Source organism: Caenorhabditis elegans, chromosome V (genome assembly GCF_000002985.6).
Source record: "Caenorhabditis elegans chromosome V".
NCBI classification, from domain to species: domain Eukaryota; kingdom Metazoa; phylum Nematoda; class Chromadorea; order Rhabditida; family Rhabditidae; genus Caenorhabditis; species Caenorhabditis elegans.
The window spans coordinates 18159651-18186062 of NC_003283.11; the positions used below are offsets into that span (position 1 = coordinate 18159651).

The 26412-nt window shown below is 37.9% G+C and overlaps 9 protein-coding genes, 1 long non-coding RNA gene, 11 other non-coding genes and 2 pseudogenes across 24 annotated transcripts; 9 read left to right on the forward strand and 14 right to left on the reverse strand.

Moving 5' to 3' along the window:
- Nucleotide 1: 1 nt before the first annotated feature.
- On the reverse strand, nt 2–1689 carry C14A6.13 (STP1 protein). Its single transcript, NM_001129375.5, has 8 exons — nt 1581–1689; nt 1497–1529; nt 1365–1454; nt 1032–1091; nt 935–985; nt 795–884; nt 563–622; nt 2–268 (listed from the first exon to the last, which is right to left on the reverse strand). The coding sequence occupies exons 1-8, from the start codon at nt 1656–1658 to the stop codon at nt 35–37; spliced, it is 696 nt and encodes a 231-aa protein (NP_001122847.1). The 5' UTR covers nt 1659–1689; the 3' UTR covers nt 2–34.
- A 694-nt stretch (nt 1690–2383) lies between these two features.
- Nucleotides 2384–3018, reverse strand: C14A6.12 (Septation ring formation regulator EzrA; the record flags this gene model as incomplete). Its single annotated transcript, NM_001129374.1, has 3 exons — nt 2384–2602; nt 2703–2762; nt 2863–3018. The coding sequence occupies 3 exons, from the start codon at nt 3016–3018 to the stop codon at nt 2384–2386; spliced, it is 435 nt and encodes a 144-aa protein (NP_001122846.1).
- Nucleotides 3019–3061: 43 nt separating this feature from the next.
- On the forward strand, nt 3062–3243 carry C14A6.15 (annotated as a pseudogene). The gene has a single exon. A coding segment is annotated over exon 1 (182 nt).
- Nucleotides 3244–3786: 543 nt separating this feature from the next.
- On the reverse strand, nt 3787–5208 carry C14A6.5 (FH2 domain-containing protein). Its single transcript, NM_075147.4, has 8 exons — nt 5167–5208; nt 5082–5117; nt 4995–5027; nt 4898–4951; nt 4791–4856; nt 4631–4711; nt 4445–4534; nt 3787–4057 (listed from the first exon to the last, which is right to left on the reverse strand). The coding sequence occupies exons 1-6, from the start codon at nt 5176–5178 to the stop codon at nt 4706–4708; spliced, it is 207 nt and encodes a 68-aa protein (NP_507548.3). The 5' UTR covers nt 5179–5208; the 3' UTR covers nt 3787–4057; nt 4445–4534; nt 4631–4705.
- Nucleotides 5209–5637: 429 nt separating this feature from the next.
- C14A6.6 (Pre-mRNA-splicing regulator WTAP) lies at nt 5638–7611 on the reverse strand. The gene is made up of 8 exons (NM_075148.4): nt 7513–7611; nt 7430–7462; nt 7293–7382; nt 6580–6636; nt 6481–6531; nt 6341–6430; nt 6103–6159; nt 5638–5883 (listed from the first exon to the last, which is right to left on the reverse strand). The coding sequence occupies exons 1-8, from the start codon at nt 7579–7581 to the stop codon at nt 5674–5676; spliced, it is 657 nt and encodes a 218-aa protein (NP_507549.1). The 5' UTR covers nt 7582–7611; the 3' UTR covers nt 5638–5673.
- Nucleotides 7612–7978: 367 nt separating this feature from the next.
- C14A6.7 (DUF5107 domain-containing protein) lies at nt 7979–8716 on the reverse strand (the record flags this gene model as incomplete). Its single annotated transcript, NM_075149.3, has 4 exons — nt 7979–8109; nt 8434–8532; nt 8579–8641; nt 8690–8716. 4 exons carry the CDS (start codon nt 8714–8716, stop codon nt 7984–7986), a joined length of 315 nt encoding a protein of 104 aa, NP_507550.1. The 3' UTR covers nt 7979–7983.
- A 321-nt stretch (nt 8717–9037) lies between these two features.
- Nucleotides 9038–9162, reverse strand: C14A6.14 (annotated as a pseudogene). Its single transcript has one exon. A coding segment is annotated over exon 1 (125 nt).
- Nucleotides 9163–9392: 230 nt separating this feature from the next.
- Nucleotides 9393–12018, reverse strand: C14A6.8 (uncharacterized protein). The gene is made up of 2 exons (NM_075150.2): nt 11690–12018; nt 9393–9547 (listed from the first exon to the last, which is right to left on the reverse strand). The coding sequence occupies exons 1-2, from the start codon at nt 11966–11968 to the stop codon at nt 9437–9439; spliced, it is 390 nt and encodes a 129-aa protein (NP_507551.1). The 5' UTR covers nt 11969–12018; the 3' UTR covers nt 9393–9436.
- A 786-nt stretch (nt 12019–12804) lies between these two features.
- On the reverse strand, nt 12805–19109 carry C31G12.4 (CW-type domain-containing protein; the record flags this gene model as incomplete). 2 transcript variants are annotated; one of them, NM_075151.5, is made up of 7 exons in its annotated part: nt 12805–12847; nt 12897–14648; nt 17114–17246; nt 17294–17423; nt 17968–18353; nt 18409–18586; nt 19009–19109. In NM_075151.5, the coding sequence occupies 6 exons, from the start codon at nt 18480–18482 to the stop codon at nt 12842–12844; spliced, it is 2481 nt and encodes an 826-aa protein (NP_507552.3). The 2 variants fall into 2 exon arrangements, with proteins under 2 accessions (NP_507552.3, NP_001368148.1); NM_001380862.1 differs by lacking the exon at nt 19009–19109 and having other exon boundaries at nt 12834–12847; nt 12902–14648; nt 18409–18482.
- On the reverse strand, nt 12897–12997 carry linc-98. Its single transcript, NR_102113.1, has one exon. It is a non-coding gene; the product is annotated as a long non-coding RNA linc-98 (long non-coding RNA).
- On the reverse strand, nt 15032–15086 carry C31G12.14. Its single transcript, NR_070140.1, has one exon. It is a non-coding gene; the product is annotated as an Unclassified non-coding RNA C31G12.14 (non-coding RNA).
- Nucleotides 15127–15189, forward strand: C31G12.9. Its single transcript, NR_070141.1, has one exon. It is a non-coding gene; the product is annotated as an Unclassified non-coding RNA C31G12.9 (non-coding RNA).
- C31G12.7 lies at nt 15203–15265 on the forward strand. Its single transcript, NR_070142.1, has one exon. It is a non-coding gene; the product is annotated as an Unclassified non-coding RNA C31G12.7 (non-coding RNA).
- Nucleotides 15601–15664, forward strand: C31G12.12. Its single transcript, NR_070143.1, has one exon. It is a non-coding gene; the product is annotated as an Unclassified non-coding RNA C31G12.12 (non-coding RNA).
- C31G12.10 lies at nt 15789–15846 on the reverse strand. Its single transcript, NR_070144.1, has one exon. It is a non-coding gene; the product is annotated as an Unclassified non-coding RNA C31G12.10 (non-coding RNA).
- C31G12.16 lies at nt 15925–15979 on the reverse strand. Its single transcript, NR_070145.1, has one exon. It is a non-coding gene; the product is annotated as an Unclassified non-coding RNA C31G12.16 (non-coding RNA).
- C31G12.13 lies at nt 16020–16082 on the forward strand. The gene has a single exon (NR_070146.1). It is a non-coding gene; the product is annotated as an Unclassified non-coding RNA C31G12.13 (non-coding RNA).
- Nucleotides 16020–16082, reverse strand: C31G12.6. Its single transcript, NR_070147.1, has one exon. It is a non-coding gene; the product is annotated as an Unclassified non-coding RNA C31G12.6 (non-coding RNA).
- C31G12.5 lies at nt 16131–16196 on the forward strand. Its single transcript, NR_070148.1, has one exon. It is a non-coding gene; the product is annotated as an Unclassified non-coding RNA C31G12.5 (non-coding RNA).
- C31G12.11 lies at nt 16514–16567 on the forward strand. The gene has a single exon (NR_070149.1). It is a non-coding gene; the product is annotated as an Unclassified non-coding RNA C31G12.11 (non-coding RNA).
- C31G12.8 lies at nt 16514–16567 on the reverse strand. Its single transcript, NR_070150.1, has one exon. It is a non-coding gene; the product is annotated as an Unclassified non-coding RNA C31G12.8 (non-coding RNA).
- A 1203-nt stretch (nt 19110–20312) lies between the features above and the next one.
- On the forward strand, nt 20313–21723 carry C31G12.1 (PRA1 family protein). The gene is made up of 3 exons (NM_075152.5): nt 20313–20531; nt 21170–21331; nt 21383–21723. The coding sequence occupies exons 1-3, from the start codon at nt 20351–20353 to the stop codon at nt 21637–21639; spliced, it is 600 nt and encodes a 199-aa protein (NP_507553.1). The 5' UTR covers nt 20313–20350; the 3' UTR covers nt 21640–21723.
- A 3836-nt stretch (nt 21724–25559) lies between these two features.
- Nucleotides 25560–25811, forward strand: C31G12.3 (Transposase; the record flags this gene model as incomplete). Its single annotated transcript, NM_075153.1, has 2 exons — nt 25560–25590; nt 25633–25811. 2 exons carry the CDS (start codon nt 25560–25562, stop codon nt 25809–25811), a joined length of 210 nt encoding a protein of 69 aa, NP_507554.1.
- Nucleotides 25812–26412: the final 601 nt, after the last annotated feature.

The following is a 26412-nucleotide window of genomic DNA, read 5'->3' on the forward strand; positions in this document are numbered from 1 at the left end:
TAATCCAGTAATTTTTTATATCAGCAAGTAGAATTCAGTTCTCATAGAGTCCATTGAAAAGTTCCGAAAAATCGATTGGCGCCAAGTACAGAAGAATTGCAAGGAAAATTGGAATAATGAAGATGAGAGCGAATTTTGGAGCCGATGACGTCATCGTTGGAGAAGTGGAAACGTCATCCATCTCATCAGTCTCGAGAATTTCAGATTCGATGTCCGAGTCGGTGTCATCTTCAATTTCAGGCTCAGAAGTGGTGCTGTTTTTGACGTTCTGGAAGAAGAATTTACAAAAATTAGGGGCTTATATTTTGGCTTAGATTTAGGCTTATGCTTATGCTGAGGCTTTAATTTAGGCTTAGGCTGCGGTTTCGGCTTTGCCTTTGGCTTTGGCTTAGGCTTTGACTTTGGCTATGGCTTTGGCTATGGCTATGAATTAGACTCAAGCTTACACTTAGGCTTAGGCTTTGTCTTAGGCTTTTGCTTAGGTCCTCCTCTAATTTTTGGGAGACCGCAGACAGTTATAGTGTCTTACTGTCTGCGGTCTCTCCTCCCCCTCAATACTTACTTCGTCACTATCAGAAGCATCCACCGGCTCTTTTCCGAATACCTCGTCTTCCATTTCAATCTGAAAAATGTATAATGAGTGTGAGGTAATGTGAGGAGAGAAAGAGAAACGAGACACTCTCGTCGTCTGCGCTCTCTCCCCTCCTTCACTCTATTTGAAAATTAGCCGTAAATCTGTTAGTTTTTGAGCGAAATCTATAAAATTCAGTTGTTCAGAATCAGGAAATGCTCACCTTTCTGAAATACATAATTGTGTCTTTAACTTCCGGCTCAAGACCCTCAAAATCCGAGTTGCGAAGATTCAAAATTGCTTTATGAGCATTCTGAAAATATTCCCGTAGTTCTAGAAGTTCTGGTGCACAAAGTCTCTTACTTGATCCAATTTCAGCATCGATAGAATCTCTTGATCTTCCGCGGAAATTTCCTGTAATTTAGGTACATTACAGAAAAAAGTTTTTCTGGATGCCCACCGCATTTCCATTCTCGTCTTGCTCCACAAGTTTTTCCAGATTTTTCAGATTTTCTACCGTCTGAAAATTGGATTTATTGTTGGAATTAATCGATAATTTCCAACTTTTAAAGTTTATGTTTTTATTAATTTCTCAAAAATCGGAAAAAAACTAGACAGTTTCAAAAAAAATTATAGTTTGAAAAGAAACATTTTCTAAATTGTCAAAGTCGATAATTTTGAGGAAAAAAACCCCGAAAACTGTCGATTTTTCAGAATTTGCTTTAAAAAATCGGATAACCAGAGCGCAGACAGTTAGAGTGCTGTCTGGTCTCTCTCCCTCTATTCAACTAACCGCCTTCTGTCTCTCCCGGCACATATCCATTCTTTTCACAAATTCCTCCATCTTCCCATAATTTCTGCGCTGCTCGGCTTTCGGTAAAGTCTGAAAAGAACAATTTTGCTGGGAATTCAAACAAAAACCTACCGTATCCATCCAGTATGCAGAGTTTTCTCTCATCTAAAATATAGTCAATTATTGGGTACGGAATGCTAGAAAATTCCAACTAACCTCTTTCACAATGTCGTCCCAAGTCTCATTTTTGTATTTTGCAGCAATTTGCCGTTGAGTCAACGGAGTTTTGGGCATTTTGCTCGAAGCAACCGACAAATATCGAAATAAAACTTTTTCAAATTCAAAATCTGAGAAAAAATTCCAAATATGTCCACGTGGATCCAACAAACTCCCAATTTTTTGTGAAAATTCTGGTTCACGTGAAAAATTTTCAATTTTTGTTTCAAATTTCAAAACGAAATAAAAAAATTCTGGATTTCTCTTGTTAACGTATTTTTAACGCTACAGTATCCACATAATTACACAAAAATTACTATAAGGCACTGTAGGGTTACTGTAGATGTACCATTGCTGTACTGCAGGAGTACTGTAGAAAATAAAATAGTGGGACTGTAGAATATGGGTAGTGATGGAGTACTGTAGAGGTCCTGGTGCACGTACGTTTTTTCGGGATGCTTTCCAGGATTGAGCAACTTCCTGAAAATTGCTTTTCAGTACTGTATGCTTAGTGTAGGGTTATTGTATGGATATGGAAGGGGTACTGTAGGGGTACTGTAAGGGCACTGAACAAGTTTGATTTTTCGAGCATGGTTCTCAAGCTACAACAGGTACTGGTTTTTTTTTGACTATGAGTGGGACCAGGAGTGTAATGAAGTGATGCGGGATTATATTTGCAAAAAACACATTGATTCATAATTAGATGCCTGTTGTTAAAGATATTTCAATTTTAAAGTAAAACTATTTTGCTTTTAAATAATTTTAATTATCAATTTTTTATATCAGCAAGTAGAATTTAGTTCTCATAGAGTCCATTGAAAAAAATCGATTGGCACCAAGTACAGAAGAATTGCGAGGAAAATCGGAATAATGAAGATTAGGGCGAACTTTGGAACTGATGACGTCATCAGTGGAGACGTAGTGACGGCATCCATCTCATCAGTCTCGAGAATTTCCGATTCAAGTTCCGAGTCGGTGTCATCTTCAATTTCAGGCTCAGAAGTGGTGCTGTTTTTGACGTTCTGGAAGAATTTACAAAAATTAAGGGCTTATATTTTGGCTGAGGCCTAGACTTAGGCCCTCTGTTTTTATTGATAGACCGCAGACAGTTAGAGTACTTACTGCGTCATTATCAGAATCATCCGCTGGTTTTTTTCCGAATACCGCGTTTTCCATTTCGATCTGAAAAATGTATAGTCACTCTCTTAAAAGGAGCTGTAACTCTGTTCGTTTTGAAGCAAAATCTATAATATTCAGTTTTTCATAATCAGAAGAAGCTCACATTTCTGAAATACATAACTGTGTCCTTAACTTCTGGGTCAAGACCCTCCAAATCCGAGTTGCGAAGATTCAAAATTGCTTGATGAGCAGTCTGAAAATGTTCTCCTAGTTCTTGAAGTTTTATGGTAGCGCACCCATCAAGAATCGATACACTCATTCTCCTTGTCTAAACCATCTACCCTATTATTCTTTTTTCTAAAATGCTATTCATTGAACCAAGCTTTGAAAAGCTCAATGCAGAAGTGTCTGGAAATCCAGTTGTGCGTAAGCTGTCGACTGTAAATGCCTTGTCTCTGACGGCATTCGGTTTGTTAATGGTTATTCTCAGAGACGTTTTTGATTTCGATTTTCTATTGATGAATACAATGGCTGTTACAGTTGATAAGTCTTAATTAACTTTCGATTGGGCTTTGGCTTAATTTTGGGGCTTGGCTTGGGATTTGGCTGAGGCATAGGCTTAAGATTAGGCGTAGGCTCAGGCTTAGTTTTAGATTTAGGTTTAGGTTTGGCGTCAGTGGCGAGCGTTAGATGTTTCTCATGACAAATGGTATGAGAACTGGAACGTGCAATGAAGTGATGAGAGCTTACATTTGCGTGTTAATTAAAAATAGTGTTAATTGTTAATGATAGTGTACAATTTCGAATAAAACTTTGATGTGTAATTTTTAACATTAAATATTATATTTAAAATTCAAGGGTATAAAGCTAGTTGTTGAGCATGGTGCATCGACCGGGAATATTTCACATATTTTCGACAGCTCATACCTCGATTGTCTTTGCCTTTTCAAAAAATCCTTGCAAAACTTTTGTACAACTTCATCTATTGTTTTGCAATAAGTACCCCTTAAATGAACCGCGTCGAAGTAAGAAACGTGCAAGTTTTCCAGCAGCCGACACTTCGCGGATCTGTCTCAAGTACAACTAAAAGGAACTAGAAGTACTTTATTCAAGAAATGTTCTTTTAAAACATAAAATTCAGATCAAATTGCACCTCGGCTCTGGGAAAAACGGTTAGAAGATTTCGAAAAATCAACTGGGACAAAATACAGAAGAATTGCAAGAAAAATTGGAATAAATATGAGGGTTGCGAATTTCCAGACAAGTGACGTCATCGATGCGTGGGCCGTGACGTCATCCTTCTTTGCGGGTCCAAGGATTTCAGTTTCCGGATCACTGATAGTGCCGTGCTTGACGACCTGAAAGTCTTCACTTTGTGGCAGAACTTACTAGTTTCGCGGCCACCTGACAAGGTTACTGTAACCCACAGTACCCGTGTGCTACAGTAATGGTACAATAACCTGGCAGTAATGTGATCATATGCTACAGTAACTAAAAACCACAGTCTGACATGCGAAAGTAACCCAACCCTACAGTATCCACATGCCACAGTAACCCAGAACTATAGTTTCATGTGCTACAGTAACCCGACATTAAAATACTTGTATGCCACAGAAACCTAACCCTACAGTGACTGAACTATACAGTACTCCTACGCTACAGTTACCACATGTTACAGTAACTCAACGCTACAGTCTCGTACGCTACAGTCTCGTATGCTACAGTAACCCAAAAAACTACAGTACCTCTAATGCTGGCTCGATAAGTTTTGTTTTGATTTCCAAGTCGGTGTCATCATCAGTTTCAGGCTCAGAGGTGGTAAGATACTCGGCGTCCTGAAATAATAGCTACAGTAACCTATTGAACAAATGCGAGAGAGAGACTCAGACTGCTAGAGTGTCTAGCTGTCTGCGTATCTTCTCCATACTTACTCTGTCGTCGTTCGGTGCACTATTCGAGATATTTTTCACAAATTGCTCCAGCTTCTCGAAATTCTTCTTCTTCAGTTAGTCCTGAAAAAAAACGAACTTTAAATTTTTTTTTCAGTAAACTTAATTTCAAATATAGAGATTTTTTGAAAAAAAAGCATACCTTTCTATTTTCAAGAAGAACATTCTTCATTTGTTCATCCATTCCCAGCATATCAAAAATCGCTTTCTGAAAATTAAAAAATTCTCAAGATTTAGACTTTCGCTTACTAGTTCATCAGTTGTTTTAGCCAGAAACATGGTTCCTGGAGAGAATGTGTGCATCTGAAAGGGAAAGTTGAAATCGAGAAAAATATGTACAATTTACCTTCTTACTCGGGTCCCCTCGTTCCTTTGCCGTCTGGAAACATATTTGAAGTTGAAAAAAAAAATTTCGAAACATTTTTGTCCTCACTCTATCATTTTTCTCGTTTTCCGGATATTTTGCCATCTAAAATGTATAACTTTTATCAAAACAAAAAATCTATGAAAAAGCTTACTTTTGACAACATTATTGATCGAAACCAGCTAAGAAAACGAAATAAAACTAAAATCCACGCAATCGCGATGATTTCCCTTTTGTTTTCCAACATTTTCCAAAGTCACGGTTTAAAAAAAAATTAAATACACGTTTTTATTATTAATTTTTGATGAGAAATCAAATTTTCTGTCAATTTTTGGTGGACAAATCAAATTTCCAGTCAATTTTTGGCGGGAAAATCAAAATTTCAGTCTATTTTTGGCGGGGAAATCAAATTTCCAGTCATTTTTTGGAGAGACGTTTGAATTTTTAGTGAAACACTAATTCTCAGCTCCTTGATTGATTTTTTCTTCTTTTTTAAAAACTTTTTTTCGAAAATAATCATCTTGAACTTAAAATATTTTTTTTCGTATTCTCTAAAACTTTCAAAAAAAAAAAAAACAAAAAAAAAAGAAATTTCTTGGTAAGAAAATAAAATGAACAAAACAATTTTCCAGTAATTTAAATTTATATCAGCAAGTAGAATTTAGTTCCCATAAAGTCCATTGAAAAGTTCCGAAAAATTGATTGACGCCAAGTACAGAAGAAGTGCGAGGAAAAGTGGAGCAATGAAGAACGTCGTAAGTGGAGAAGTAGTGACGTCATCCATTTCATCAGTCTCGAAAATTTCCGATCCACGTTCCGAGTCGGTGTCATCTTCAATTTCAGGCTCAGAAGTGGTGCTGTTTTTGGCGTTCTGGAAGAATTTACAAAAATTTAGGGCTTAGATTCATACTTAGGATAACGCTTATGCTTTGTCTAAGGCCTAAGCTTATGATTATGCTTGGGATTAGGTTTTGGCTTAGGCTAAGGTTAGGCTTAGGCTCAGGCTTAGGCTTAATGCCTTGCTTTTTTTTGATAGACCGCAGTCAGTTAGAGTGTCTAATTGTCTGAGCTCTCTCCGTTCAATACTTACTGCGTCATTATCAGAATCATCCGTAATATTGCCGAGTATCTCGTCTACCATCTCGATCTGGAAAATGTGTAATAAGTGAGGGGTAACGCGCGTAGAGGGAGAGAGAGACAGAGAAACGAGACACTCTCGTCGTCTGCACTCTCTTACCCTTTTCCTCTCTTGGAAAAATAGTCGTAACTCTGCCAGTTTTGAAGCGAATTCTACAAAAGTTGTATTTTCAGAATCAGGAAATGCTCACCTTTCTGAAATACATAATTGTTTCCTTAACTTCCGGGTCAAGACCCTCCAAATCCGAGTTGCGAAGATTCAAAATTGCTTGATGAGCATTCTGAAAATTTTATTCTAGTTCTACAAGTTTTGGTGTACAAAGTCTCTTACTTGATCCAATTTCAGCATCGATAGCATCTCTTGATCTTCCGGTGAAAATTCCTGTAATTTAGTTACATTTACAAACGAAAAACATTTTTTAAAGCCTACCGCGCCATTTTCGTCTTCCTCCACAAGTTTTTCCAGATTTTTCAGTTTTTGAACCATCTGAAAAAAGGATTTGTTCTTAGAGTACAAAAAATTTTATTCTAATTTATTGAAAAACAGCAATTGCCGATTTTTCAGAAGTTTTCGGGGATTTAGGAATAAGCACAGGCTTTGGATTAAGCTCAGGCTTAAGCTTAGGCTTGGCGTCAGTGGCGAGCGTTAGCTCGCTACTTCTCTTCTACTTCTTCTCGCTACTTCTTTTACGCTCCAAACGCAAGGAAAGATCTTCTTGTAGACTTTTTAAGAGGGTTAGGCTTTAGCTTAGGCTTAAGCTAAGGTTTAGGCTTACATTAAGGCTTGGGCTTAGGCGCCCGTTTTTTCGTTGAGAGACCATATGACGAGACCACAGATCAGGGCTGCGCGGCAATCGGAAATTTCCGGCAATCGGCAATTTTCAAACCTAGTTTTATTTTGGAGAGTGAAAATTTTCACCTTGTTTTTTTAGTATTCGGTTAGTCATTTTCTAAAAGAAAATGGTTAATCCTTGAAGGACTAAAACATTTCGAGCTTGAGAAGAGAAAATTGTTCATTAAAACGCCGAAATTGCCGAAATCGCCGAAAATTCGATTGCCGAACAGCAATTGCTGCGCACCCCTACCACAGATAGTGTCTAGCTGTCTGGGCTCTCTCTCTCTCTCTCACTTTACTCAACTAACCGCCTTTTGTCTCTCCCGGCACATATCACTTCTTCTCAAAAGCTCCTCCATCTTCTCAAAATTTCTTCGCTGTTCGGCTTTTGGTAAAGTCTGAAAAAATTGATGATAATTCATAAAAAAAAAGAAAAAAACTGTACCGTATCCATCCAGTGTTCAGAATTTTCTCTCAGCTGAAATATGCTCAATTATTGGGCGCGAAACTGCAAAAATTCAAAATAACCTCTTTTATAATATCGCCCCAAGTCTCATTTTTGTATTTCGCAGCAATTTGTTTTTGAGTTTTGGGCATTTTGCTCGAAGCAACTGCCAAAAGGCGAAATAAATTTTTTTCAAATTTAAAATTCGAGAAAAAAGTTCCAAATATGTCCACGTGGATCCAACAAACTCCCTATATTTTTTGTTGAAATTTTGGTTCACGTGAAAAAAGTTAAATTTTTGTTTCAAATTTTTAATCAAAAAAACACATTTTTAGAATTTTTACAGCTGTAAAGATACAGTAGGAGTACTGCTGGGGCTAATGTAAAAGAACTGTTGATGTACCATTGCTTTACTATAGGAGTATTGTAGGAGGTACACTTGTGGTACGGTAGGGTCTGTAGGAGTACTGTAGAGTCACTTCAAGGGTACTGTAGGGGTACTACAGGAGTACTGTGGAGGTGTGCACGTACGTTTATTAACCAAGAACAAAACTTCAATCAAGTTTATAGGCGAAATAGAATAAAATAACGAAAAGTGCCGGAGACAGAGCAAGGATTATTAGTTGAAAATTTGAGAATTCTTTCGCATTTCGGGAAGCTTTCCACGATTGAGCAATTTCCTGAAAATTCCTTTTGAGTACTGTAGTCTTAGTGTAGGATTATTGTATGGATATGGACGGGGTACTGTAGGAGTACTGTAGGAGTACTGTAGAGATACTTGAGAGGTACTGTATGGATACGGAAGGGGTGCTCTGCGGGGAGAGGGTACTGCAGGGGAACTGTAGGCACACTGTAGGGATACTGTAGGAGTACTGTATGGTTACTGAACGGATACTGTAGGGGGAGAGGTTACGCTGAAGGGGTACTGTATGGATACAGTAGGGGTACAGTAGGGGTTTGTGTAGGAGTACTGTAAAAATGCCGAACGACTACTGTAGACATACCTCGTGAATAATCTCCGCCTCAGCCTCGTATTTTTCCGCGTTTTTCAAAAGCTCCCGAGCTTTTTTGTGATTTCCACTTGCTTCGGCGGTGTAGGCGTCCTGAAATTCGAACTGTAGTGCACTCTTCTGACCCCCTTTCACTCACTCTTCTCGCCTGCTGAGCCAACCCGTCAAGCCAGAATTCGCGGAGGGTCGGATCCAAATCCTTCTGAAATTTGCCATTTTTGGGTGGGGCTAAACACGAAAAAGCACCTACCTCATCGTAAAAAATTTTTTCAGGCATTTAATAGCTGAAAATTTAGAATTTTTTAGAGGAAAACCTTCTGAAAAGTCTCACCTTTAGAAATCAGGAAAATAAATTGGAAATAGTTTCAAATCATCATTTTTGTTGGCAATTTGGCTAAACGGGTTCACGTGAAATTTCATTGTACAAGATTTTTTCTAAATCTTCATGAAGTATGCCTGCCTGTAGGTAGACAGGCCTCTAGGCTACAAACTATAAACTACAAACAAACTACAAAGAAAATTTATTCGTTAAAAAAATCGTTAAATTGAAATCCCAAAAAATCAATAATTTTGATCTCAAAAAGAGCACCATGAACACAAAGAAGCCGGTGACGTCATCATTTCCAGAATTCCCATGTCATTTTGAAGATTTTCAGAATTTTCATACGAGTCGGCCAAAAACTCGTTTTCCTCTTCTCCACGTGGAGTACACTGGACCTCCTGAAATTTTTAGGTGTTTTTATTTGTTTGTCTGTTTGTCCGGTTTTTTTCAATTCCTGGAATCTGTAGTCAGCCCCATTTTGGCAAGAAATTCAAACTTCGGCCAATTTTTTTTAGCTGGAAATCAAACGGTCACGGTCAAATTTTTTTACGAATTTTGTAACAAAAAAAAGCCGGAAAACAAACAAATAATTTAGTCACAACTTTTTGGACGCTAAACAATAAATCAATCAATCGGAAAACCCAATAATTTTATTCATTTTGACGAGAGTTCAATTTAAAGCGGGAAAATGCGAATTCCGTACGTGTTGAGATAAATAAGAACAAAGAAACACAGACAAATAACCCAAATGCCGATCATTGTCCAGAAGAAAATTTTCACGTTTTTCTGGAAAGATTTTAATTTTACTTGATAAAAATTTCTGGAATTTCTATTAAAAACTGCTTTTTTCTTAAAATTTTCGAGAAAAAATTCTAAAATGGCGGGGGTGTAATACACAAGTACCCAATATTTTCTTTATACCTTTACCGCCCATGCTTGTGAGCAAACCGTTGGGCTGCTTTTCTGTGGAAAATTACAAATTTCAGTCAATTTTTGGCGGGAAATTCAAATTTTCAGTCAATTTTTGGCGGGAAATTCAAATTTTCAGTCAATTTTTTAGCGGGAAATTTAAATTTTCAGTCAATTTTTATCTGGAACTTCAAATTTTCAGTCAATTTTTATCTGGAAGTTCAAATTTTCAGTCAATTTTTGGCGGGAAATTCAAATTTTCAGTCAATTTTTGGCGGGAAATTCAAATTTTCAGTCAATTTTTTAGCGGGAAATTTAAATTTTCAGTCAATTTTTATCTGGAAGTTCAAATTTTCAGTCAATTTTTGGCGGGAAATTCAAATTTTCAGTCAATTTTTGGCGGGAAATTCAAATTTTCAGTCAATTTTTTAGCGGGAAATTTAAATTTTCAGTCAATTTTTATCTGGAAGTTCAAATTTTCAGTCAATTTTTGGCGGGAAATTCAAATTTTCAGTCAATTTTTGGCGGGAAATTCAAATTTTCAGTCAATTTTTTAGCGGGAAATTTGAATTTTCAGTCAATTTTTTAGCGGGAAATTTAAATTTTCAGTCAATTTTTATCTGGAAGTTCAAATTTTCAGTCAATTTTTGGCGGGAAATTCAAATTTTCAGTCAATTTTTGGCGGGAAATTCAAATTTTCAGTCAATTTTTTAGCGGGAAATTTAAATTTTCAGTCAATTTTTGGCGGGAAATTCAAATTTTCAGTCAATTTTTATCTGGAACTTCAAATTTTCAGTCAATTTTTGGCGGGAAATTCAAATTTTCAGTCAATTTTTGGCGGGAAATTCAAATTTTCAGTCAATTTTTATCTGGAAGTTCAAATTTTCAGTCAATTTTTGGCGGGAAATTCAAATTTTCAGTCAATTTTTGGCGGGAAATTCAAATTTTCAGTCAATTTTTATCTGGAACTTCAAATTTTCAGTCAATTTTTATCTGGAAGTTCAAATTTTCAGTCAATTTTTGGCGGGAAATTCAAATTTTCAGTCAATTTTTGGCGGGAAATTCAAATTTTCAGTCAATTTTTTAGCGGGAAATTTAAATTTTCAGTCAATTTTTATCTGGAAGTTCAAATTTTCAGTCAATTTTTGGCGGGAAATTCAAATTTTCAGTCAATTTTTGGCGGGAAATTCAAATTTTCAGTCAATTTTTGGCGGGAAATTCAAATTTTCAGTCAATTTTTTAGCGGGAAATTTAAATTTTCAGTCAATTTTTATCTGGAAGTTCAAATTTTCAGTCAATTTTTGGCGGGAAATTCAAATTTTCAGTCAATTTTTGGCGGGAAATTCAAATTTTCAGTCAATTTTTTAGCGGGAAATTTAAATTTTCAGTCAATTTTTATCTGGAAGTTCAAATTTTCAGTCAATTTTTGGCGGGAAATTCAAATTTTCAGTCAATTTTTGGCGGGAAATTCAAATTTTCAGTCAATTTTTTAGCGGGAAATTTGAATTTTCAGTCAATTTTTATCTGGAACTTCAAATTTTCAGTCAATTTTTATCTGGAAGTTCAAATTTTCAGTCAATTTTTGGCGGGAAATTCAAATTTTCAGTCAATTTTTTAGCGGGAAATTTGAATTTTCAGTCAATTTTTATCTGGAACTTCAAATTTTCAGTCAATTTTTGGCGGGAAATTCAAATTTTCAGTCAATTTTTGGCGGGAAATTCAAATTTTCAGTCAATTTTTTAGCGGGAAATTTGAATTTTCAGTCAATTTTTATCTGGAACTTCAAATTTTCAGTCAATTTTTGGCGGGAAATTCAAATTTTCAGTCAATTTTTGGCGGGAAATTCAAATTTTCAGTCAATTTTTTAGCGGGAAATTTGAATTTTCAGTCAATTTTTATCTGGAACTTCAAATTTTCAGTCAATTTTTGGCGGGAAATTCAAATTTTCAGTCAATTTTTGGCGGAAAATTCAAAATTTTTGTCAATTTTTGGCGGGAGTATCAACGCAAAAAAACTCACGATCTTGTTCTTCAACTTTTTGATTTTTGCCTTATTGCCTCTTGGCTTCTTGAGCGATGGATTCGATTCGGGCAACTTCTGAACTCCATCACCACTTGTCACTTTTGCTCCATTATCCGAAATAAGTGCGTCTTGAGCAACTGTCAGCGGTGGTGGTGGTGGTGGTGGTTCGTTTCCTCCGACTGCCGGCGCATTTGGATCCAGAATCGCTAGATTTTGATACTCATTGCCGTCGGATTTCAATAAATTATTTGTTGGATCAAAGAATGGATCACCCATTGTTTTCAGAATGTGAGAATTCCTAGTTTTTGATTTGCCACCAAACTTTTTTGAAATTGAAATGAATAGAATTTTGAAGAAGGAGAAGGAAAAAGGATGGGGGAGAGTTTGGATTTTTTGAAAGTTCACGTATTTTCAAAATGAGAACAACAAGATTTGGGTACTTGTGTATTATATCTTCGCCATTTTAGAAATTAATCAAATTTCCATTAATTTATCCGTTTTAACTAATCGTGATACCCATTTTCTTCGTTAGGCTAAAAATGGTGTTTTCGTAATAGTATGCCTAAAAATACAAAAAAATTCCACACGTGTTCAAAAAATTCTGCAATGGCGATAATACACAAGTACCCAAATCTTGTTATTCACTTTTTGAAAATACGTGAACTTTCAAAAAATCCAAACTCTCCCCCTGCCCCTGCTTGTGAGCAAACCGTTGGGCTGCTTTTCAGTGTGAAATTCAAAAATACAGCCAATTTTTGGCAGGAAATTCAAATTTCCAGTCAATTTTTGGCGAGAAATTCAAATGTACAGTAAATTTTTGGAAGACAATTTGAATTTTTAGCCAATTTTTGGCTAGTTTTGATAATTAAAAAATAAAAAACGTTCACCGTCTCCTGGAGCTCACTCATTTTAGGTAAATCTCAAAAAAATTCAAATCAGAAAAATTGTAAATGTCGATTTTTTTTAGTTTTTTGAAACTGAAAACATGTTCAAAGTTTACGTAAAACGCAAAAAATATTATAATTTTTAAAGAAATTTTAAATTTAATTGCTTCTATAAAAATCGCCGTTTTAAATAGGAAAATTTATTGGAAAAGGTCAATTTAAGTGAAGAGCTAGAGTAGATGTCGAATTCCTGTAGGTTACGATGTCAGATCTGGAAATTTGAAATTTTCAGATTTTTTAGATAACATATCAAAATAAACCTGACCACCGCAAAATTGCTCCCAGAGCTTGTCAAGCGCCTTGCACCTCTCTAGAACTTCCTCGGTGGGCTTGTGAGGCTCATCGAGCTTGGCAATTTCAGGCTGGGCAGGCTTATCCAATAGCTTCAAATTTTGTTCAGGCTCGACTACTGTAGGCTTGACAGGCTCACGGAGCTGTGAAGCTTTGGGCATGAACTCTACGGATTTAGCTGGCTCGGCAAGTTTTGCAGTTTTAGGCTTCGGAGCTTTCGGCTTGTCTCCGACAGTTTTACGAGGCTCCGTGGGCTTTGGGACTTCAGGCTTGACTTCTGTAGGCTGTTTTGGCTTCTGGAGCTTTGGAGCTTCTGGCTTGTTCTCAGTCGACTTGATGGATTCTGGCTTGGGTTCTGTAGGCTGTTTGGGCTTCTGGAGCTTTGGAGCTTCTGGCTTGTTCTCAGTCGACTTGATGGGTGCTGGCTTGTCCTCTGTAGGCTTTTCGGGTTCCTTGAGCTTTGGGGCTTTTGGCTTGATCTCAGTCGACTTGATGGATTCTGGCTTGGGTTCTGCAGGCTTTTCGGGCTCCTTGAGCTTTGGGGCTTTTGGCTTGATCTCAGTCGACTTGATGGATTCTGGTTTGGGTTCTGCAGGCTTTTCGGGCTCCTTGAGCTTTGGGGCTTTTGGCTTGATCTCAGTCGACTTGATGGATTCTGGCTTGGGTTCTGCAGGCTTTTCGGGCTCCTTGAGCTTTGGGGCTTTTGGCTTGATCTCAGTCGACTTGATGGATTCTGGCTTGGGTTCTGCAGGCTTTTCGGGCTCCTTGAGCTTTGGGGCTTTTGGCTTGATCTCAGTCCACTTGATGGATTCTGGCTTGGGTTCTGCAAGCTTTTCGGGTTCCTTGAGCTTTGGGGCTTTTGGCTTGATCTCAGTCGACTTGATGGATTCTGGCTTGGGTTCTGCAGGCTTTTCGGGCTCCTTGAGCTTTGGGGCTTTTGGCTTGATCTCAGTCGACTTGATGGGTGCTGGCTTGGCCTCTGTAGGCTTTTCGGGTTCTTTGAGCTTTGGGACTTTTGGCTTGATCTCAGTCTCTACGGATTTAGCTGGCTCGGCAAGTTTTGCAGTTTTAGGCTCCGGAGCTTTCGGCTTGTCTCCGACAGTTTTACGAGGCTCCGTGGGCTTTGGGACTTCAGGCTTGACTTCTGTAGGCTGTTTTGGCTTCTGGAGCTTTGGGGCTTTTGGCTTGATCTCAGTCGACTTGATGGATTCTGGCTTGGGTTCTGTAGGCTGTTTGGGCTTTGGAACTTCAGCCTTGGCTACTACAAGATTAACGGTCTTCACAGGCTTAGGAATTTCAGGCTCAAGAGCATCCGGGAGCTTTGGACCTGCTTCTAATGGCTTCTTGAGCTCCGCAAGCACTGAAACTTCAGTATTTGGCTTCGCGAGCTCCACCGCATTTCTGGCCATTCTCTTCTCCTTCTTCCGATTCTTCTTCTCCCGATTTTTCTCCAAATTCGACGGTACATAACTATCAGACCGGAATCCCCAAGAGGGTGTCACCACCACCTTCTTCTTCTTCTTCTGTTGCTTTCCCTTATCCTTCTCGTCTCTTTCCAGCTTCAAACTTTTCATCTCCTTATCGAAATCTGCACCCGCAAAACCGAAGACACCTGTCCAGAGAGGTTCCTGGATGATACGACGTGGCAGATTCACATGGTACCAGTGATCGAAAGCGTCGGAGCAGTTTTTACAGAGCCACGAGAGCCCGCATTGGTCCTTCTGAAAGTTGTTGATTATAAATTCAAAAATTTCGGTCAATGTTTAGGATTTCGGTCAATGTCAGCATCAAATTTGAACATTCTTTTCGAAAAAATCAAATTTTCACTATACTGTTGGGGAAAACCACTGAATGTCCAAAAATCGGTTTTAGTGCCTTAGCGCAATTCTAGTTCCTTGACACAATTCTCATGCCATGGCGCAGTTCTCGCGCCTTGGCGCAATTATTGGACCTTGACGCAATTTTCGTGCCTTGGTGCAATTTTAGTTCCTTGACGCAGTTCTCGTGCCTTGACGCAATTCTAGTGCCTTGGAGCAATTCTAGTGGCTTCACGCAATTATCGTGCCTTGGTGCAATTCTAGTGTATTGACGCAATTCTAGTACTTTGGCGCAATTCTAGTTCCTTGACGCAATTCTAGTTCCTTGACGCAATTCTAGTGTATTGACGCAATTCTAGTACTTTGGCGCTATTCCAGTACTTTGGCGCAATTCTAGTTCCTTGACGCAATTCTAGTGTATTGACGCATATCTAGTACTTTGGCGCTATTCCAGTACTTTGGCGCAATTCTAGTTCCTTGACGCAATTCTAGTGTATTGACGCATATCTAGTACTTTGGCGCTATTCCAGTACTTTGGCGCAATTCTAGTGGCTTGACGCAATTATCGTGCCTTGGTGCAATTCTAGTTCCTTGACGCAATTCTAGTGGCTTGACGCAATTATCGTGCCTTGGTGCAATTCTAGTTCCTTGACGCAATTCTAGTGGCTTGACGCAATTCTAGTGTATTGACGCAATTCTAGTGACTTGACGCAATTATCGTGCCTTGGCGCGATTCTAGTGTATTGACGCAATTCTAGTGACTTGACGCAATTATCGTGCCTTGGCGCGACTCTAGTGCCGTGGAGCAATTATTGGTCCTTGGCGCGATCCTAGTGCATTGGCGCAATTCTAGTGACTTGACGCAATTCTAGTTCCTTGACGCAATTCTAGTGTATTGACGCAATTCTAGTACTTTGGCGCTATTCCAGTACTTTGGCGCAATTCTAGTTCCTTGACGCAATTCTAGTGTATTGACGCATATCTAGTACTTTGGCGCTATTCCAGTACATTGGCGCAATTCTAGTGGCTTGACGCAATTATCGTGCCTTGGTGCAATTCTAGTTCCTTGACGCAATTCTAGTGGCTTGACGCAATTCTAGTGTATTGACGCAATTCTAGTGACTTGACGCAATTATCGTGCCTTGGTGCAATTCTAGTGTATTGACGCAATTCTAGTACTTTGGCGCAATTCTAGTTCCTTGACGCAATTCTAGTTCCTTGACGCAATTCTAGTGTATTGACGCAATTCTAGTACTTTGGCGCTATTCCAGTACTTTGGCGCAATTCTAGTTCCTTGACGCAATTCTAGTGTATTGACGCATATCTAGTACTTTGGCGCTATTCCAGTACATTGGCGCAATTCTAGTGGCTTGACGCAATTATCGTGCCTTGGTGCAATTCTAGTTCCTTGACGCAATTCTAGTGGCTTGACGCAATTATCGTGCCTTGGCGCGACTCTAGTGCCGTGGAGCAATGATTGGTCCTTGGCGCGATCCTAGTGCATTGGCGCAATTCTAGTGACTTGACGCAATTATCGTGCCTTGGCGCGATTCTAGTGTATTGACGCAATTCTAGTGACTTGACGCAATTCTCGTGCCTTGGCGCGACTCTAGTGCCGTGGAGCAATGATTGGTCCTTGGCGCGATCCTAGTGCATTGGCGCAATTCTAGTGACTTGACGCAATTATCGTGCCTTGGCGCGATTCTAGTGTATTGACGCAATTCTAGTGACTTGACGCAATTATCGTGCCTTGGCGCGATTCTAGTGTATTGACGCAATTCTAGTTCCTTGACGCAATTCTAGTGGCTTGACGCAATTCTAGTTCCTTGACGCAATTATCGTGCCTTGGCGCGGTTCTAGTGTATTGACGCAATTCTAGTGACTTGACGCAATTATCGTGCCTTGGCGCGACTCTAGTGTATTGACGCAATTCTAGTGACTTGACGCAGTTATCGTGCCTTGGCGCGACTCTAGTGCCGTGGAGCAATTATTGGTCCTTGGCGCGATCCTAGTGTATTGACGCAATTCTAGTGACTTGACGCAATTATCGTGCCTTGGCGCAATTCTAGTGTATTGACGCAATTCTGGTGACTTGACGCAATTATCGTGCCTTGGCGCGACTCTAGTGCCGTGGAGCAATTATTGGTCCTTGGCGCGATCCTAGTGCATTGGCGCAATTCTAGTGACTTGACGCAATTATCGTGCCTTGGCGCAATTCTAGTGTATTGACGCAATTCTGGTGACTTGACGCAATTATCGTGCCTTGGCGCGACTCTAGTGCCGTGGAGCAATTATTGGTCCTTGGCGCGATCCTAGTGCATTGGCGCAATTCTAGTGGCTTGACGCAAATGTAGTGCAATTTCTCTTACCTCATAATTATCAATCAACAATTTCACGTTCTTCGTAGACGCAATTTGAGCCCATCGCCCACATTTCGATAGATTGGAAAACTGAAAACATTCGTTTTTCTCGTGTCGGTTCGAGTTGGGCTTGCGAGCTGGTCTGCAATAATTAGTAGTACTTTTCAACCGGAAAAACTCTCTACTTACGTTCCAGGCGCGGAAAGTTGACGGCACGTGGCGACTGCAACGTCGTTGCTCTCGAGCACTGTTCTGGAGCACGTCTTTTGAAATAGAAGGATTTCAGAAACTTCACACGACATTGCAATTTTAGTCACCGCTGAAAATTTGGAGTTGATGCACTGGAATTGCGCCAAGGTGCCAGAAATGCGCCAGCACTGTACTTTGGCTAACTTTTCGGTGTCGTCTATACGCACACGTTTCTGGTACTATATGCTCGATATTTGCATCAAGTTTGCGTCAGCATACTGACTGGTGCATTTCTCGATAGAGTAGGCCTCGGCAAAATTTTAGTGTTTGTGCAACGCCGTTGATTTGACGCGATTCTAGTGCATTGTCGCAAATGCTCGCTGGCTGTCTCAATATTGATGTGAGCAAATATGAGCAAAATGAGCTCCAAAACGGTGGACAAAGAATCCGCCCGCGTAGTCCTCTCGGAGAAGAAAATAGCGAGTGAAAGGAAGAGGCGCAGACAACAAGTTCAACAACAACAACGGTAGACAACATTCTCAATGGGGCGTGTTTGCATTGAAATTATGCTAAAAGACAGCCAGCGAACCCGTGGTAGCGCAATTCTAGTGCCTTGACGCAATTCTAGTGTTTCGGCGCAATTCTGGTGACTTGACGCATTTTTCATCACCTACTATAAGGCTTGTATTTGAACCGACAGTCGTCTCCTTTCATCTCCAAAATCATGACAGGAATCAAATTTTTCGAGGATATCTCAATGGCAACTCGTTCCAACTGTTCTAGTTTTTCCATATCGCACAGCATCGGTACCAAAGTTTCTTGGAGCATACAACTATCCTTCAACATAACCCATTTCTTCACCATAATTTTGCTCGTATCCATAATGCTAATGAGTTGATTGTAGAATTCTTTGGACGGGTCAACATCCCATTCAATAGCACCAATCGTTATCGAATCTCCGCAGAGCAAGGACTTGAAGATTGAAAGTGCACATTGTAATGGGTCCTTGATTGACACCATTTTTGTCAGACATTCTGATCGGTCCCATGTGGATTCGGATCTGAAATTTGAAAATTTCAGCTAGAATTTTAGAATTTCATATTTAAAAAACCTACTTATGAATCATAGTTCCTTCGATGCAAGTGGTGAACTCCAATCTCAAAAACTGCTCAATTCCGGTGTAGATCATAATCAACGCATTTGAGTTTCGGTATCCAAATCTGACACGTGGCACGTAGAATTGACCGGTGTTCACAAGAGCCCGCTCCGAGCGGGATGTGCTTTTCAGAGTGTCTGAAAAATTGAAGACTCTTATGTCAAGACGCTGAAATCGCGTCAAGGAACTAGAAAAACGTCAAGGAAATAAGATTTCGTACGGGCACTAGAATTGCGTCGAGACACTAGAAACGCGCCAAGGCACTAGAATTGCGTCAGGAAACTAGAGTTGCGTCAAGGCACTAAAATCGCGTCAAGGCACTAGAACGGCGCCAGGACACTAAAAATGCGCCGAGGAACTAGAATTGCGTCAGGGCACTAGAATTGCGTCAAAGCACTAGAATTGCGTCAGGGCACTAGAAATGCTTGAGGGCACTGGAATGACGGCAAGGCACTGACATTACGCCAGAACGCTAGAACTGCTCACAGCACTAGAATTGCGTCAAAGCACTAGAAATGCGCCGAGGAACCGGACGCATTTTCAGAGCAGAGTCACTCACCTTGTCATAAAATCCAGCTTAGTCGCAACTTTTTTCTTTATTTCTTCAGAAAGATCCGTCCATTCGACAGGCATTTTTGGTGATGTTATAAATCAAATAATAATCAAAATCGAATAAAATTTATGCTTACAAATAAATAAAGCCACGTAAAATTGCCAAAATGTCAGAAAAACATTTGAAAAATTAAAAAAAAAAAACATTAAATTTTCACGCGAAGTAGTTTTTCTGTTTTTTTTTCAAATAATTTTTCAATAAAATTTGAAGTTTTCTGAACTTTTTTTAAAATTAATTTTTTTTAAATTAAAACAATATTTTCTCTCTATTTTCTCGCACGGGCTGTTGAGGCATAGTTAGTACATTTATTCATTAAAAAAAAAGAACATGGTAGAAGACCTTTTTGGTTCAATTAAACAAATCTGTGGGTTTTATTCAGATATTTTTAATTTTGTCAAGATTTCCTGACAGTATTACCGGTACAGAGAGTGTAGATAGTTAGAGAGTGACAGACATTCGGGACCCAAAGGGGCGGGGCGCGGGAAGAGACGATTTGTGTCGATTTCCGAAATTTTTCTCATTGTCAGCATTCCGTAAATCGACACAAATCGCCTCTTCCCGCGCCCCAACCCTTTGGGTCCTGAATGTCTGTCACTCTCTAACTATCTACACTCTCTGTACCGGTAATACTGGATTTCACTGATCTCTTTTTGGTTTTTCCAATCATCTAGCATGCTTTAAGCACAATTTCCTGTAAGCATATTGATGCTAGTACGTTAAATAAATTAATTCGACACATTTGAACAAACAATTTTTATGTCAATTTTCTCAAAAAAAAAATTGGAAAAAATCTAAATTTTCAATTTCGATTCTGAAGAAATTTTGTGAAATCAGTAGTATGTGTTCCATATCATTTCAAAAGAATGAAGTAAACTTTGCGTGTTTCAGTAGAAAATAGTATGCAAACTGTTATGTTTCAAAGAAAAAACATTATTTTGTTGAATAAATATCAAAAACATTTCCATAATTTTTACTTTTAGAAAACGTCCTTAAAATTCTTGTAACTAATCAGGTTCTACAGTTACGTCAGTTTTGACTAGAGGTACTCTATGCACATCTATAGGTGCCTTACAAATGCCTGATAATAGTGACGTCATAGAATTCAAACTACAAGGTCAGAGTACACCGCCAAAAGAAAAGGAGACACATCTTATCGATTGGTTTTCCCACTTTTCGGGCGGCCCGCGCACAACAACACCTGCCCCGCGAAAAAGAGCGCATCCATCAAGAATCAATACATTCCTTCTTCTTTTCTAAACCATCTATCATATTATTATTCTTCTCCAAAATGCTATTCATTGAGCCAAGTTTTAAAAAGCTCAACGCAGAAGTGTCTGGAAATCCAGTTGTGCGTAAGCTGTCGACTGTAAATGCCTTGTCTCTGACAGCTTTCGGTCGTTCAATGGTTATTCTCAGAGACGTTTTTGAGTTCGATTTTCTACTGATGAATACAGTGGCTGTTACAATTGGTAAGTTTTTATTAACTTTGAAAGTTTTAGGCTTAGGATTTGGGTTAGGTTTAGGCTTTGTTTTAGGCATCGGCTTAAGCTTAGGTTTAGGCGTTGGCTTAGGCTTAGGTTTAAGCTCAGATTTAGGTTCAGGCTTAGGCATGGGATATGGCTCAGGCTTAGACTTTAGCTTAGGCTCAGACCTAGAAAGTTCAGGATTTTTTTTTCAATTGGAAGACCCTGAAAAATCCCAAAAAATGTTAGAAAAATTATTTTTAAAAATTTAAAAATATCTCGAGAATTTTGAAAATTTGAAACAACCCTTAAAGTTTCAAAAAAGGCCAAAAAAAATATTTTTTGCAAATTTTGGAGGATGCCAGAAAGTTTTGGAAAATTCTAAAAGACTTCAGGCAATTTTAGAAACAATCTGGAAGTTCTAAAAAATTTGATTAAAAAAGAGTAAAATTTCTAGAAAACTCTAAAAATTCTAGGGAATTTCAAAATACTGCCAAAATAGAAATCAATTAAAAAAAAAAAATTTTTAGGGCTCAACTTCAGGCTTAGGCTTTGGCTTAGGAATAGGCTCAGGCTTAGGCTCAGGCATACGCTCAGGCTTAAACCTGGGCTTATGAATTCTCTCAAAAAAAAATATTTTTCAGCATGGTTCTCGTTTGGTTGGATTTCCACCAAGAACTACTTCACAGTTTGGAGATTGAACAGTTTGTCACTTGTTGCCTGTGGATTTTTCACAATTATCTGCGCGAATCAATACATTTGTGATAATCACTCCTGGATTGTTTCATTTTCGACTTTTTTCTTCAGTAAGTGAATTCTAAATTTGTTCTGTAATAATTAAAAAATTTGAATTTCAGCCGCCCATGTTCGTCTGACAAATGCCACAATTTCTAGCATCGAACTTCCTGAAAAGACGAGAAGATCTCATGAACACATCAAACTTCACCGACTTTTAGTTCTGATCTTTGTATTTTACATCGGATTAATTTTGGCTATTAAAAACGGTTATCACTTGACGCTTGTGTTCGGCATTATGATTGTACTGACTGGTGTCAGGTTTGAGATGATTCCAGCTGAAGTTCAAAAGGAAAAAAGTAAGGCGAAGATGGAATAAGTGATAATTGATATTTTTTGATTTTATATTCCCAGTTTAATTGCTTGTTTTATCCAATTTTCGTAAATACATTTCAACAATTTTACACATGATGCTGCTGTTAGAAATTCTTGTACAGATATCTCGAATACCGTTTATTCAAAAAAGATTTGGCTAGTTTTTCTGAATACTAGAGTTTTTTCTCTATTTTATAATCTAAAATTAATGTCGATATACTGAATCATGAAGTTCTGGCAGGTCTTGAAACATCTGAATCAACTTTATCAAAACATCACTTTGGCGCCTCACACTTTTTGAGTCAATATGCATAAGAATAATTATCACGTTGTGGATCAGTTTTTTAAAAAGAATATTAGCATTAAAAAAAAATAAAGAGAAATAATTCACTGATTGTGAGATGCCCTCTCAATTTTGAACATCTTTTCCTTGACTTCAATGCTGAAATCCGCTCCGTCTACAAAGTATTTGATCACGGCGTTCGGGGTGTACTGTGACTGAAAGACGCGAGCAATTTCCATAGTGTTGGGAATATCGACGTGGATGATGGCGGTTTGGAATGTGGCGGTTATGAGGAGCTTCTGGAAATTGGGACGGTATGGGTGAATAGTTTTACTATATAGTAAAGTAGAAAAATATATTTGATTTTTTGTAAGGGTACTGTTACCATGTTGTCGTATTACATTACCATAAATAAAGATAGAGTAGCAACATTTAAGACTTTGTATTATATAATTTTACCCAAAACGGCCTAAAACTGCACCCATCGACAAAAAATTCACTTAAAGATGGAGAAGAGTCAAGTTTTTTTTTTGCTCTCAATTACAGAAAATCGTCCCTAATGCCCGAATATATGTAGATGTGAAATACTGTTTAAAACTTAAATAAAATTTTTTTTCAATTTTTCAAAAATCAAAGAAACGGCCGAGTTAAATTTGAATTCCCGCGCAAATGTATGACGTCATTTCCGATACTTTTGCGTTTACTGGTGTTTCCTGATTTTTTCTTATATGTTTGATTTAAGACATCGTTTGTCAATTTTTCAAACACCTTTTCGAAAAATAATTATAAATAACAATTAAATTATTGATTTTCAGGCTAATTTCTTTTGAGTTATCAAGTGTTATTCACAGAGAAGTGTATGAAAATTTGACAAACGGTGCTTCAAATCAAATATTGAAAAACAAAATCGAGAAAAACCGACGAATTAAGCCAGAAAACGCGAAAATATCGAAAATGACGTCACTCATTTGCACGGGAATTCAAATTTAATTCGGCCGCTTCATTCATTTTCGAAATATTGGAAAAAAAATAATTAAAAAAAAAAGAAACTGGAGATCTCAGCAAAACAGGGTGAAAGATGTGCGCAAGTTAGCGATAGATGTGCGACAATTAGTCGTTTTGTGCCGGCTGTGCGAAGATTAGCGAAAGGTTCACGTAAATTAGTCGTATTGCGACAATTACACAAGAATTCGCAAAAGTTTCGCGTTAATAAGTCGTTCTGTGACAATTACACTCGAATTAGTCCATTGTGATTGTGATTTCTTAGAGATTGGCACAAGTTCTGTTAGTTGTCGGGTAACTTTCGCATCTTTCAGTTTGCAAAATTATGAACGCATTATACTTCAGAATTCTATCAAATCTGTCGATAACATTTTTTTTTAAATTCCTATAAACATTCTAGTGTTCCAAAGTTCCAGCGACTTCAGCAGCAAAAAACTGTCATTCGAAATTTTAATGTTTGGACTTATTTTGGAGTGGCGGGAGGTCATAGAGGCATAACTTTTTTTTTTCAAATATCTTTGGTTTGATTTGAGGAGAAGTAGTCCAAATGGCACAATGGAATGTAAAATCAAAAATTTGGTTTGTCCAAAATTGAAAAAAAGAGGAAGTACCTGTGCTGGTTAGACTCATAGTCCTTATTTCCAAATATTAAGAAAACTTCGCACACTATTATGACTTCACTAGATTTGAAAATTTCTAGACCAATGTATTTTCAGTTGATTAAAATCATTATGTTGCACATGCAGATAATGGATTTCTTAAAGATCATAGTGCGAAACTATTTCGTTACATCTCATCTGAATCCTGGAGCAAATCCAAATTTTTTGGCGATAAAGGAAATATGTTTCTTCTGAAATCTCGATTCAGAATCTCGATTTATTTTGTTGTTTTGATCACTGGTGGTCGAAACCACTTCCACAACAACGGGAATCAAGGCAGTAGAATGTCGCTACTCAGGTCGGATGAAGCGCGTCTATATCGAAGCCAGTGGAATCTATATAGAAATTGGCTATTCCTACTCGGGCATATATAGATGCGACGGATATTAATATAGACGCGACTGAAGTTGATATAGATTCACAACTTCTATATAGATTCGACTAGAGGCCGCGCGCGCGAGGCAAAAAAAATGTGTCTTTCTCTGAACCTCTCGCTTTCTACCGTGTGTTCTTCACATCACTCTTTCCTTTGAAACCGTGCCTTTCTCGAGACTCGAACTTATCCACATTGATCATCTTCTGTTTAATAATCCATCCTGTTACCTGTTAATCCATCCGCGCACGTACGCATCTATGTTTAACTCAGACTAAAAAGCAAGATGCTGCGGCGTTCTAGACATGATTAAAGTTGCTCGTGAATATGACTTTAAAGTTATTAACATTAAGAACATATAGGGTGGAAGCTTCAGAATCTGTTCGCATCATGTGCTCGTATTACAAGAGAGACTATTTCGTAAGCCTTAATTATTCGAAGTCGAACACTGATAATTTTAATTACAACTACAACTTTACAACTTTTAAAATAAATAGTTTCGTTGCTAACAATAAGGAATTGGGTACTTTTCCGATTTCTGCCACCAAAAACATTGTGTGTCTCGTAAGGGGTTGTAAAGATATACTCAAAAAGGTTCCCACAGGATATAATCATAATAGATGATAGTACAGCAGTACGTATCTTACGTGTAGATACCCCAATAATAGATCTAATATTTGAATATATGGGTCATTGGGCTGTAAATATGTGTCTCTTTATGGGGGTAGGTGGCGATGTGTGCCAGCTAAGTGTATTGTATATCCCTACAAAATAAGAATCAGATTATGATAGTTATGAGAGAGAATACAAGGGGAAGGTGCGAGGATTCCGAAACCAACCACTATTTCTGGGAGAGAGGGAGAAAATTGACGTTTTGTGAAAATTAAAGTTATCACAAAAACATTTTTTAAAAGAGATCTCAACAAATAGTACTGAAAAGTGTAGAATTTGCTGGTGATGTTGTATGCAACACTAATAGCGAATATACTGTACCTTATTTTCTCTATTATAATTTCTCTATTATTACTATAGTAATGCATGCAAGATTAATTTCCAATTGGTCCGTACGGGTGCAAAACTATTGGAGGCTGCGAGCTTTATTTTATCTCTAGACTAATTTTCGAAGACCCATAACTTTAGAAAAATGGTCGTTTTTTTCTATAAAAATCAAAGACGACTTCTATATAGACGCAAAAACTTCTATATAGATGCGACAACTTCTATATAGATGCGATTTTCCGCGACGCTACGCCCTCTCGCACAACTTCTATATAGATTCCACTGAGATCAATATAGAAGAGACTTTTGTCCAACTTCTACATAGATGCCACCGAAGTTTATATAGACGGGATTTTAGGCCGACTTTGATATAGACGCGGAATCTGTTTCCTGAGTAATTGTCGCTAAATGTCGCTAAATGTCGGTAATTGTCGTGGTCCAACGATGCTCCGCTGTTTTTTTTTTTCGAAATTTTTTTTATTGATTTTATTTTCCTATTTTTTTCAAATAAATTGTTTTCTTCTTCCATATTTTCTTTTTTTTTTAAATTAAATTCAATGTAAATTTCGTGTAAATTTTTTTCTGCAGATCTGGAATAGTAGCTCATGATGGACCTTCAAACATCTTCTAAATTTCTTCGTAAGTTTACTAGAGAGATTAAAATTACTTTGTTTATTACAGAAAACCAACTAGCTCATCTATTTCAATGCGAACGAGACAGTGCCGATGTTGAAAATAGTGAGGGATGTTTTTCAACTGGAAATGATCCTGCTTTCAAAGATGAACGCCTACGTTTTGAATTTCACACCGAGCCATTCAACAGACGTTACCTTTTACGGGTCGTAAAAGTACCGCCATAAACCGCCATAAATTGACGGGACTTTTCACTTTAGAACCAAATATGGTACGCGAATTCTGAATTTGGCAGTTGCAAAAATTGGTACTTTAAAGGTGGAGTACCGAAATCTGAGCAAAAAAAAGCAACTTTTATTTGTGCCCCATTGACCGAAAATGTACTTAAAGGTGGAGTAGCGCCAGTGGGGAAATTGTTAAAACCCACTCCTATGGTCCCAAAATGACCGAATATCATGATAAAACTTTTCAAAAAATTTTTGAAATATTTTTATTTACCGTTAAAAAGTGGCAATTACTTAGTTTTTGCCACTCATAATTTTGGAAGTAGACCAAAAAAAAATTTTTTTCTCTATTTTTTATGTTTTAATTTTATTTAAATTATTTGTATACAAACATTGTAGGGGTCGAAACATACGAAATTTCTTTAAATTTCCCCAAAAGCTCGTATTTTTCAAAATTTTGGCAATTTGCCAAAACTTTGACCGGAAATTATGAAAAATCTCTAAAATTTTTTTGGAGTGTTTTATTATGATTTTCGGTCGTTTGGGATTATTATAAGTGTATTTAGACAAAATCAAAAAAAAAAATCTTGAAAATGCTGTAAAA